Raw genomic sequence first — 12,488 nt, 5'->3', positions numbered from 1 at the left:
CTGCCGTCATCTACTATGTTACTATATAGTGCCAACGCACAGCAAAGGCATTCCATATACATTTATGGATAATGGTGATATTCAGCATGGCCATGGTGGATGCTCTAACTACGTTCTTTTTATTTATTTATTTTTCTGCTAATGTAATCACTTGGATGTAAGGATAGCAGCTGAATCTCGCTGCCATCCATATAGCTTGGCATCTACATATTCAACGCTACATACATATTAATGTTATAAATACTGCAGTTGGTGTTTCATTAAAAAAAAAAAAATAATACACGGAGTGCAAGGTAAAAATACTGACAGCGTTTGGCTGGATAGATTTCAGCCTCTAAATCGAATCTTTTAAGATCTGAACATGAGGTCAGAATTCCACATGAAGTCTGAATAAGGAACAGACTTGCTCTTCACTCAATATATAATTAAGCCCTGGGATTCATTGCCAGAAAATATAGTAAAAGCTGAAACTAGAATTCTGGGTTTCGAGCAGATTAATGAGGCTTGTATAGTTATTGATTTGAAAGAATGTTTTTACAACAAGGATTTTGCTTAGTTCAGGTTATATTATTTGCATTTCCTGCAGCCAGTGCATTCACTTAGTTTTGCAAGGATTTAACTGGGTAGCACTAGGAGTACGGTAGGTTACTGTCAAGTAGAAAATAAATCCATTTAGATCCTTATTCTCTAAATGGTGCCTTAACACCATTTAAAATGGTACTTAAAAAGAAATTTCAAAGTGCCTTATAAAATAGCACCAGAATCGTGCCTACCAGTGCCTAATGCCACTGTAGGCATGGCTAATAAGGGAAGTGGCATTAGGCACTGGCAAGCACCTCCGGAGGCGCGATTCACGTCAAAGGTATGCACCAGAAATGTAGGCCTTGAAAATCCTGGCCTATATTTCCAGCGCTTACCTTTGCCAGGGGCACAATTCTCTAAATAGTGCCCTTGCATGATTGATACACGATCGGTGGCTGCCAATGTCACCATTTAGAGAATCTGGGCCTTCATTCAGAGATTTACCTAAGAAGCATTTAAACAGAAACAGAAGCCTTATACAATGCCACCACAAAACCTCTCGTACCTTCTAAAAATCTAAGTTAGAAATCATTTCTACACCCAAACAAATCTAAGTTGAAAAGCCTCTGCATATTTTCCTTACTTGTTTTCTTTAACTTTGCAGCAAATACCATATGTTTAGAGGAGGTTAGCATACCATACACTGTAATACTTTAGAAACATATGAGCTGCCACTTTTGGAGTGAATGGCTTAGAAGTATGTGTCTCCTACCTGAAAAATATAAACCCCAAAAGAAGGAACAAAGATGGTTCAAGTTGTTTCTGCCTAATAAACTGAACTAACAGGCGCAAGGAGATTCATTTATATGCCAAAAGTCGCTCTGACTGTAATTGATAACGTGTATCCCATGAGCTTTCAGTGTTTTGACCATGATACTGTACTTTTATCTTCCATATTTTCTTGATTTCCAATAACTTTTTGTTAGACTGTGTCTAATATTTCTTGGCTTTTATGTCTTCATTTATGCAAAGGTTGATAACACTGATGCAGAAGGAAGGCTGTTGTTGGCTGATGCTCTTTGTTATGCACACAAGATTGATTCAAGGGCAATTGTAAATGCTGCAACTTTAACAGGTATATTTTCTTCTTCTTTTTAGATTGCTAAAAATACTACACATCTGTCACCATCCCTGGGAAATGGTGACTAAAGTCTCCACAAACAAAAAATGAGGATTTGATGACTTCCGTTGGAGCAAACAATTTGTAATGCAACAGTCCGAATCCCATCCTTTCTTATGTGAAAAAATAATTTTAAAAGTTACAAAGTTCAAACATGGATATTTTTTATACTGCTTTTGGACCCATGACATGAAAAATTGGTCATTCTCGATCTAAGATTTTAGTCACCTTTTCTCAGAGATGGTCACATTTCACTAGAATTTTGTAGGCAAGGATATAGCAAGTAGTAATGTTTATAAGTGGACATCAATTGCCTGCAGGAATTTGTGATTTTTAATACTCTTCGGTGTGTTGTATCAAACCTGTATTAAAGGATAAAAGTTAAGGAGACAACTCTGTAGTTTAGCAGTGACACTATGGAACTTATGTTTCTTCAGTAGAAGGCAACCATCACTTATGTTATAGATACTACTATGGCTATAAAACCTTAAGTTCAGATTAAAATGGAAATATCTTAGAATATTCCCTGTCTGCCTTGCCTCTCACAGAAAAGTGAGGGGTGACAGAGAAAACACAATGACAGACATCTGAGCATTTAAAAAATAAACCCATCTTTCTTTGCCTAAAGCATTTAGAATGGGATTTTGGCTTTAGCTTATTCTTAGTATATGGGATGGCCATATTAGTAAGTTAGCACTAGCTTCTAGCCAGTGTTGGTGTCCATTTAGAGCCCTTTTTACAAAGCTGCGCTAGAGAGTTCCCATGCGGCAAGTACAACGCAGCCTATAGGAATTGAATGGATTGTGTTGTATTTACCACACGGGAATTGCTACCACGTATTTGTAAAAGGGGCCCTTAGTGTGAGCATGTTTCTTAATTTGCATGTCTAGCTTAAAGTGCACGGGAAGACCTTTCTGCATAGTATGATCATTTTAGTATGCACAAGAGGGCTTTTGCATACATGCTAAAGTTTATTTCATGAACCCCAAAATGTGTTTGCTGTAATTTTGCAGGTGCCATGGATGTAGCTTTAGGATCAGCTGCAACTGGTGTTTTCACTAATTCATCCTGGCTTTGGACTCACCTGCATGAGGTAGTTACTGAAATAACTTTTGCACTCTTTCATAACTCCTTTTTTCCCTTTTACAAGAAAACCAAAATAAAGGATTAAGGGAGTAGTATTACTGAAGAACTAACAAATCGATTCTGAAAGAGATCAAACCGGCTATGTCACCCGAAGCCCAAATGATGAAGTTACGACTGTCTTATTTTGGTCACACCATCAGAAGAGAGAGATCACTGGAGAAGAACATCATGTTTGGGAAGATCGAAGGAACCAGGCGAAGAGGGTGACCTGCAATCAGATGACTGGACATATTGAAAACTACCAAGGGAATGACACTGGATGACTTTTCCAGATTTCATTTTTAGATCCGCAATTCATCAAGTTTCTAGGACTCGAGCACGAGTCAATGGCACCTAACAACAACAACAACATTACCAAAGTCGGTGGTTTAAAGTATTTTTTTTAAACGCCTTGTCTCTCAGAACTGGAGCCTCAAGGCCACGTTTAAGTGATACCGCTTGCTATCATTAACCAGTTTATAGATTGATGAATAACAGGAGAGACAGTATAAGAAAATTCAAAAATAATTAACTGTTAAAGTTATACGAGGGTGAATCAAAAATTAAAGGCAATTGTTAAATTACATGATAAGTGGAACAGAGCTAGCAAAATGCAACATAATGTACTTTTACATTGCCTGATGGGATAGTTTGTCCAAACACTGTGCAGCGCTTGGCCTATAGTGTGGCAGCCATGTGATCAGAAACATGGACTCTCCATTGCAAGATTGCACTATCGAAGAACAACATGCAGTATTGCGCTTTCTTTGGGCAGAGGAGTGAAACCTGTGGAAATTCACCATCGGAAATTGATTCAGTAAAGACAGCACCATGAATCAACAAAAGGTTTATGAGTGGGTAAAAAGGTTTAAAGCAGGAAGAACAGGTATAACTGACTACGGTCATTCTAGTCACCCATTAAGATCACTCGCACATATTGACAGGACAGATGCCTTGACTAGAGAAGACCAATGAATAACGGTGTCTCAATTGGCTACAAATTTGGATATCTGCTATGGATCTTGTGACAGGGAAAAGCCAGAGACCAATATAATGCCCAAGTTTCAGTCTGAGAATAAAGAAGCATGCCCTGTCACTGAGGAGAAGTCCAGGAATAGTATCACTTAGGTTAAGCAAAAGGCTACAGAAATTAAAAATGTTCCTGTGCCAAAAGCTTATTTGTCCTTGTTTGAGAATCCTGTAAACCTGAATCCAACTCCATATTCCACATCTCCAGGTCCAAGAAGAACCAAGAGAGGGGGTGGGGTGGAGAAAACAGCACTTGAAAACACACCGGGAAAGGCTTTAATGAGAACAGGCTGTCTTAGCTGCACCTGGGGGTGTAGTTAAACAGGAGATGAATCTGAAACTAAAGGGAGGTGGCTTCATTCCCAGACAGAGCTCCATATCCAACATAACACTGAAGCAGCAGGGCAGTTGCCAAAAGCCCTCAGTATTTCCAGCCACTATGAGGAGAAAGCTGACCAAGTAAATCGGGCAAAGAAATTTTCTAGACCCAATCTGGCAGATAAGTCTCCAGGGTATAAACCAAGTACCGGGAAGTCAGGAGATAGATATGCTATCTGTATCTGGGGACAGTACAGCTGAGCCAGAGTTTGATATATGTATGAGTTGTGAGGAATGTCCTTCAGCAAGCTCTGAAGGAAGTAGGGAAATACAATGGGAGCCAGAAACTGATATATGAAGTGTGGTTGTGTTAGTATGAATGTTGTGATGTAATGTTAAGCTATGAGGAATAAGGTTAACACATTTCCAAAGGAGTTTCAGTTACGTGAGGGAGAGCTTCACAGTGGGGACCAGCTATAGCAGTGCCAAGGCTTGAGAATACAAACCCTAATGTTTAATACAAAACTGATTAGAAGGGGTTGGAAAGAGGGACACAATCTTGTGAGGTTTTCCCTTTTCCACTGAATCCAGAAATATCCTTAAGGCTCGGTGGATAGCTAATTTACCAGTGTTTGAGGTGAGTGGTTAAGCTCAGTGCATGAATGGTGAAATAATGATTAGCAAAGCATAGAAATGCAGTTTCAGATGGTGGCAGGTTACCTTTAAGGAAGTAAAGGGAGATCAAGCCACACAACAGTCCAGAGCAAGGCACAACCTAGCCTGGAGCCTAAAGAGGCTGAATTTAAAGGCCCACAATTAACTTTTTCATACAGCTTGTTTGACCAAATTTGGCAAGAAGCCACAGTGCTTAAAGAACCCAATATTTGGGGTAAACTGTATTCAGCAGCTGTTTTTCTGAAGCCCAGAAGTAAAGGTTTACTTTTTGGTGGAATTCGTTATGCTTGTGTTATAGATACGAGAAAATGGTTTCTGAGCAAGGGGATAACAAATGGTTTAAACTGACGTGGGGTCCATTGACCAATTTTATTGATTCTAATTGAATGGGCTTTCCCTTTACTTCTGGTTATAATTTGCACATCCAGGGGAGGGGGTTGGGTGGGAGGGAGAAGGATAGTGTACAGGGACTGGTTTATTAATGATTTGTAAATATTATTGTATGGTTATCTTGAATACATTGAAATCAGGGAGGTGAAAATTATTCTTATGTATTTTATTGATGGATGTAAGTGCTGGGTTTTTTTTTTTCAAATAACTTGTATGAATTCTTGAATGCACTGTTTTAGATTGAAAATGAATAAAGATATATATATAAAAAAAAGAAAATTCAGAACATCTGGATATAGTTTTATTAGATTTAAGCAAAGTTTTTGATATTGTCTCACAAAGGAAGTTTTATTAATAAAATGAGCATCCTGAGAATAGGTTTCAAGATAGTGGAATGTATTAGAAAACAGATGGTAGTAAATGTAATTTACGCTTATTAAAGAAAAATGATTAGTTACAGTGCTTTGTAAATATTCTCACATCCTTATACATTCTACTGTCTCAAAAATACAATTTGAAATATATTAAAGTAGGAATTTATTCTGCATATATGACCCCACGTTGCCAAGGGAGATGATGGTATCCTTGGAGAGAATGGACAAAGGATAAAACGATTGGGTAAAAGAAAATCACAAAGGATCTTCATGGACAGGAGAGGCAAAATGTTGCAAGGCCTAAGCTAAGTGATTAAAAATACTGGGAGAAAACAGCACTCCAAATACTGATAACTTTGGTGTCTGGCCAGTATTTATCTTTAAATAAAACCTCTTTATTCATTGATCTCCCATAAAAAAAAGTATGTAGTGGATAATGACTGAGCAAAACAGTGAAAAACCAAAATAAAAAAGATAAGTCAAAGACCAAAACCAGTAGCTTAGCTAGAACTGAATGGGCCCTCGGCAAAACAAAGTTAAAATGGGCTTCCTATAACACCTTTGCTCCTGGGGGGAAGGGTGTATGAAGATGCACATTTCCTAAGGTTGACATATTACATTAATAACTCCAGAAAATATACTTTTTTACCTTTTGTTATTTGAGCATTGCTTTGGTCCCGGTGTGTGTCTTCTGTTTTTTCTTAACTCTCACTAGTGTCTCCCATCCTTTTGATGTTTCTTCTCTCTATGTCCAGCATTCATCTTTTCTGTGTGTCTCTATCTGTCCTATCCAGCATGTCCCCTGTCCCTCCCTTTGTGTCCAGTTTCCCACCTCTCCATATCCTGCCTCTCTTCCATTCCTCCTGCAAACTATCCCTGACTCCCCCTTTTTTCATGGTCTGGCATCTCCCTCCACATCCCTCTGTTGGTCCAGCATCTCTCCCCCTCTCTCTAATCCAGTCTGTCTTCTCTCCACTTCTCCCAGTAAAACATATGCCACTTTCGCTTTCTTTCTTCCACTTTCTAGCATGGTTCAGCACCTGGCCCCTTCATTCCTCCAGAACTCTCTCTCTCTCTCTCTCTCTCTCTCTCTCTCTCTCTCTCTCTCTCTCTCTCTCTCTCTCTCTCTCTCTCTCTCTCCATCACCCTTCACCACAACACATGGGATCGGGTCCAGCTTTAGTTCCTCAGCTCCCTCTTGCAGAACCTCCACCTTCTCTATCCGTCAGTAACAGTACTCCTAAGTATTTAAAGTAATGCTTAGCCCACCTCAAAGAAAAAGTATTTCCCCCCCTCAACACTCAAATCCTGGCCTACCGCTAAAGCTTTTGACTTCTGATAATTCAGATTAAACCCCAAGAAAGGGGTTGTCTTTTTTTTTAGGTGTGCATAAAAAATCTTCAAAGTCCAATTGTGTGTGTGTGTGTGTGTGTGTATATATATATATATATAATGGGGAGGGGATGGAGGGAAGGCAGCTTTGTGGTTCTTTTCTTCCAGATCAGTTGGAAACAGTGTTGGGATTTTGACCCCATGATCCTTAATTTTCTAGTATGGTCATTGCAACAGTGGATCTGAGGCTGGGAGCTCTGCGGTGTCCTTTTGGAACTTCATTATCATGGGATCTAAATGAATCACCAGGTGTCACTCACCTTTAAGAGCTGTGAACACTGCTGTCCATAATGTTCCCAGATTGGGAACCTTCCATATGACAACATGCAGTACAATCACTGGTCCTTAGAGTCAAATTTCTTACTGTATATTGAACTACTTACTTAACCGTCACAAACTGTAGTTTAAGAGCAGTAGCTACAATTAAAGCAAAACCTTTTCATTCAGTTATTCATTTGTTAAAAGTGTGATTATGGTTTTATTATAGGCCAGTATTGTGACAGGAGATCGGGTATGGAGGATGCCTCTTTTTCAGCATTTTTCCAAACAAATCACAGAGTCTCCACTTGCAGATCTCAATAACATTGGAAAATACAGCAGGTACATATCTACTACATAAAAAGTCTGAGTGAAAAGCACTGTATTCATAAGTTTTATCATGGTATATCTACCAAATAATATTATTTTTATGTTAAATAATAAACTATACTATACATGTCTATTGTTTTTTCTATTCATTGTTTATGATGAGAGAAAACACAATAGAATGTAGTAGTTAGAGTGATGGAGAGAGAATCAGGGTTTGAATTCCTCTTCTCCTGATGCTTCTTGTAACCTTTGGACAAATCATTTTACCCTCTGTTGCCTCAGATACAAACTTGAAGGACTATTTACTAAACAATGGCTTTTTAATATATGTTAACTATTAGTACAGAGTAGGGCAGTACTGAAAACAGTATTTGATTCAGTTTCGGCCAAATAGTATTTAAATTTGAATACAAATAATCCAGGGCTCTACTGTGCTAAATCCTACTGAAATAAATACTTGATCTCTGATATCACGATGCTTCTTTTATTTGTTATGTTAAAGTTCAATGTGTATTATTCTTACTCAGCTGAATAATATTTTCTGTTATTCATAATCGGCCAAATATTAAAATGTGCAATTTGGTACAGCTCTAGTACAAAGTATCTATTCTCCACTAGTGGAGAAGTGGCCTAGTGGTTAAAGCAGCTGCCTCAGCACCCTGAGGTTGAGTTCAAATTTCACTGCAGCTCTTTGTAACTCTGGGCAAGTAACACTTCATTGCCTCAGGTACAAAATAAGTACCTGTCTAAAATGTAGGGATGTCACACAAGAAACACACACACGCAGTCTTAGAGTCGGGATGGAGGCGCTTCCTAATGGAAGGTCTCTCACCCTTTTATTGAGAATCTTAGTTCCATTAATTACTTAGCTAATGCTCTACAAGGTTATAATTTCATCATGCATTTACAGTGAGGATTATAGCAAGATAACTCATTTGTTTACATATTTCATGTGCTTCTTAAAGCTACTATCTCACGTGACATAAGAATACATCATAACATTTACAATAAAGTGATTTCCTTTGTGCACACTTCTAATATGTGACAGTCAAAGGTTATAATGCATGCTCCTTAAGCCTCTTAGGGATTAGCCTTAAACTCAGGGCCTGCTTTTGCACTAGGCAGGGTCTGATTTTAAACAAGATAAGGGATAAGATAAAGGTAGACTTGGGTTAAGTTAATATGTGACAAAAAGGGAGGAGGGAATGCCTCAGCATTGTCACAAGATGCAAGCATTTTCCTTGCTTTTAGAATGTCGACATGGCAGGAGGGGAGAGGGAATGAGAAAAGATTCATACTTCCACAGGGCCTCAGATCCTCACACAAGGCCTAGATCAGTGTGCTGACCTGGCCTGTGTTCGGACCTTGCCCTGGATCAAAACTTATCAGACCTCCATCGCTACACTAAAATAAGTAAACTGCTTTGATTGTAACCACACAGAAAAGCAGTACATCAAGTTCCATCCCCTTTACCTTTTACATTAAACACCTGATAGGGAAATATCTAGTTGCACTTCTAGAGGTGCAGCTTAACTGCATGACACGTTTCTTGTAGGACCATTAGTAGGTAGTAGCAACCATCACCCTGCATTAGTGGCATGACTTCCTTCCTCAAAATGCTGAGAACACTACTAGCAGTTAAGATATTTAAGGTTCAAAACTTTTAACATGGCTTACGGTTTAGTTTTTAAAATGATATACCGCCATGCCTACACAGATTTAGATGATTTACATTAAAATTAGGGTTGCGGGAAGATTAAAAGCTGCCCAGAGCACCCTCTTGGTGGGGGCGCTAGAACCTCTCTACCCCCCCCGCCACACTTGCTTGCACCCCCCCCCCCCCGGTATCTCTTTAAATCTTCACCAGTGCAAGCAACTTCTCTGGCCTGCTACTTGTGCCGGCCTGGCTCCCCTCTGAAATCACTTCCTGGTTGCAGGACCAGGAAGTGATGTCAGAGGGAAAGCCAATGCGGGGCATGAGCAGCAGGCTGGTGAAGTTGCTCAAACTGGCGAAGATTTAAAGCAGTATTGTGGGGGGAAGGGAGGGTGTGAGTATGGTGTGGGGGGCTGCCACCACACCGGGCGCCTCCTACCCTCAATATGCCACTGGAACTATTATTTTCTATAAGCATAGTAATCGAGTAAATGCAGTGTTAAAGCACAAATATATTTGTTGTGTTTTTTTGCAGATCTGGAGGAGCATGCACAGCAGCTGCATTCCTAAAAGAATTTGTTACAGTGCCTCATTGGGCTCACTTAGACATAGCTGGTGTGATGACAAATAAGAATGAAGTTTCCTATCTTCGAAAAGGCATGTCAGGAAGACCCACAAGGACTTTAGTGGAATTTGCTACTCGTCTGAGTCAGGATAATCAAAAAGTTTAGCAAGCTATCTGTTTTATAATCCTTTAGAATTATATGAAAAATATTTTTTTTTAATTTTCCTAAAATGCAATAATACTGTATAATTAAAACATACTTTCTCAAAAAAGCGATATCAAATACAATATTTTCCACTGTAAAGTATTTATAAATGATTTAAGAATAGTCTTACTGGGTCAGACCAGGGGTCCATCAAGCCCAGTAGCCCGTTCTCACGGTGGCCAATCCAGGCCACTAGTACCTGGCCAAACCCCAAGGTGTAGCAATATTCCATGTTACCAATTGAAAGAACTCACAATCAAGCCTGGATTTTCTTACTCCAGCTAAACTAGCAACCTTTTCAGTTTTATAAAACCCTAAGCGCCTCCACTCAGAACTCAAACTTCTCATAGTTCTAAGCTTCACGTGCCAGCTTGTCACTGGGTTTGTTATTTTCTTTTCTCTATTCAAGAGCTTAATAGTTTAATTTTTCTTTTTACTCTATTCATTCATTTTCAATAAGTTAATACTTAGCTTAGGCTAGAGATGTCAATGCCGTTGGGAATGTTAAAGCCAACATGTTTCGCGAGAACCGCTTTATCAAGGCTCCACCCCTTATCACTGCCGATAACCATTGAATCTCATTGAATGGTTGTCAGCAGTGATAAGGGGTGGAGCCTTGATAAAGCGGTTCTCGCGAAACATGTTGGCTTTGACATTCCAAACGGCATTGACATCTCTAGCCTAAGCCAAGTATTAACTTATTGAAAATAAATGGAGTAAAAAGAAAAATTAAACTATTAAGCTCTTGAATAGAGAAAAGAAAATAACAAACCCAGTGACGAGCTGGCACGTAAAGCTTAGAACTATGAGAAGTTTGAGTTCTGAATGGTGGTGCTGAGGGTTTGATAAGACTGAAAAGATTGCTAGTTTAGCTGGAGTAAGAAAATCCTGGCTTGATTGTGAGTTGAATGGTTTAGCCACCTTTAAGTAATTTATAGTGCACACATTTGACCAATTCAAGGAAAGCAGTGGCTTACCCCCTTGTTTTTGTCAATAACAGACTATGGACTTTTCCTTGAGGAACTTGTCCAAACCTTTCTTAAAACCATGATTTTAAAGTGTTTGAGGCTTGTACAGATGAGGTCAAGGGATGGGGATGAAGATAGGGATAAATTTGTCCCCATGGAATCTATGTCGTTCTCTACCTTGGATCACTGTTGTTCTTCTGCTGCTGTTCCAAGAAGAGCAGTACAACAAACATCTGTAGCATTAGTAAGCCATCTTTGTTTTGTTGCTTATCTTTCTGTTCAGAAAAGGAGGGCTAGAACATATATTTGAACACAGAATTTTAAATCAGTTCTTAAAGATTTAAAGAGAAGGGTCTATTTAGCTTATGTGGAACTAATTCATACAGGGGATTTGATCAAGTATAACTTTAAAATCAAAGAAAATACTTTTTATAATAATTCTTATACTCTTGCATAATCTATCTGAACTGAAGGACTTTGAAAAATATATTGAAAAGTAAATGGGATATAAACTAATGGTTTATTAAGCTAGAGAGCAGTGTATTTGGAACAAAATACAGGATGCTCTAAATAGATCAAAAGGAGCCTTTTAGAATTGTTTGGTGCTTAACACAGGATAGACTCCCTAAGAGACTTTTGTTCTATATTGCCAGAAGAATTTGGAGAGTTTATGTTTCTGGTAAAATCTTAAATTCCGTGCGTTCTTTTGATAATGACCAGATGTTGAGATGATTCATCTGATGGAAATTGAGTGGGTGTCATTTTTGTTTATGAGCGAATCAGAAATTTGGTATATTATGCAATCTCTTAGAGCAATTAATTCATCCAATGATCTATACTCCCCACTTGTTCTCCATGGAATTGGCCAAAGCATTGGTCTAGAAATAAAAGTCATTGTCAGTGCCTTTTTGAAAACTAGCAAATCGCCTGACACATTGAAATTGGCAACAGTGTGATCTCTGGGGGGCAGGAAGGAAGCCTTTATTTATTTAATTTTCTATCCCGTTATCCCCAAAGAGCTCAGAACGGGTTACAGGTAGATCTGCAAGTTTTTCTAAATACAGACTAGTTTCATCTTTGCCAGTGCTAGCAGAAATCATTGAAAGAGTGATATTGAGACTTTAGTTCATAGTCTGGGTGTTTGGTTGGACTGAATTTTGAAGGACAACTGGTAGGTCAAACATTTGTCTTCTCTATTTTATATTTACAATTTTACATCTGAATTATTCACATTTTTCTTTAAATGACATGCAGAAACTGGTCCATGTTTTAATATTTTCATGTAACTGCAATTCACTGTAACTTGACCTTTCAAAGAATTATTTAGAGAACAGCCATTCTCAACCCAGTCCTTGGGACATACCTAATCTCATTAGGTTTTCAGAATATCCACAATGAATATGCATGAGAGAGAATTACACACAAATCTAACTCATGAATATTCATTCTTGATATCCTGAAAACTCGAGACTAGGGGCTCCTTTTACTAAGGTGCGCTAGCGT

The 12,488-nt window shown here is 38.6% G+C and overlaps 1 protein-coding gene across 2 annotated transcripts in view; it reads left to right on the top strand.

The window, feature by feature from the left end:
* LAP3 (leucine aminopeptidase 3) overlaps window positions 1-10,102 on the top strand; it is a 52,159-nt gene extending 42,057 nt beyond the window's left edge. For both annotated transcript variants that reach the window (XM_033948726.1, XM_033948717.1), the window contains 4 exons: window positions 1,555-1,657; window positions 2,716-2,795; window positions 7,493-7,605; window positions 9,783-10,102. In XM_033948726.1, the coding sequence (XP_033804617.1) occupies window positions 1,555-1,657; window positions 2,716-2,795; window positions 7,493-7,605; window positions 9,783-9,978 (492 nt within the window). In that variant the 3' untranslated portion in view covers window positions 9,979-10,102. The remainder of the gene's footprint in view (window positions 1-1,554; window positions 1,658-2,715; window positions 2,796-7,492; window positions 7,606-9,782) is intronic.
* The last annotated feature ends 2,386 nt before the right edge of the window (window positions 10,103-12,488 follow it).

The sequence above is a fragment of the Geotrypetes seraphini genome, chromosome 1 (genome assembly GCF_902459505.1).
Source record: "Geotrypetes seraphini chromosome 1, aGeoSer1.1, whole genome shotgun sequence".
NCBI lineage: Eukaryota > Metazoa > Chordata > Amphibia > Gymnophiona > Dermophiidae > Geotrypetes > Geotrypetes seraphini.
This window is presented reverse-complemented; position numbering and strand designations above follow the sequence as displayed.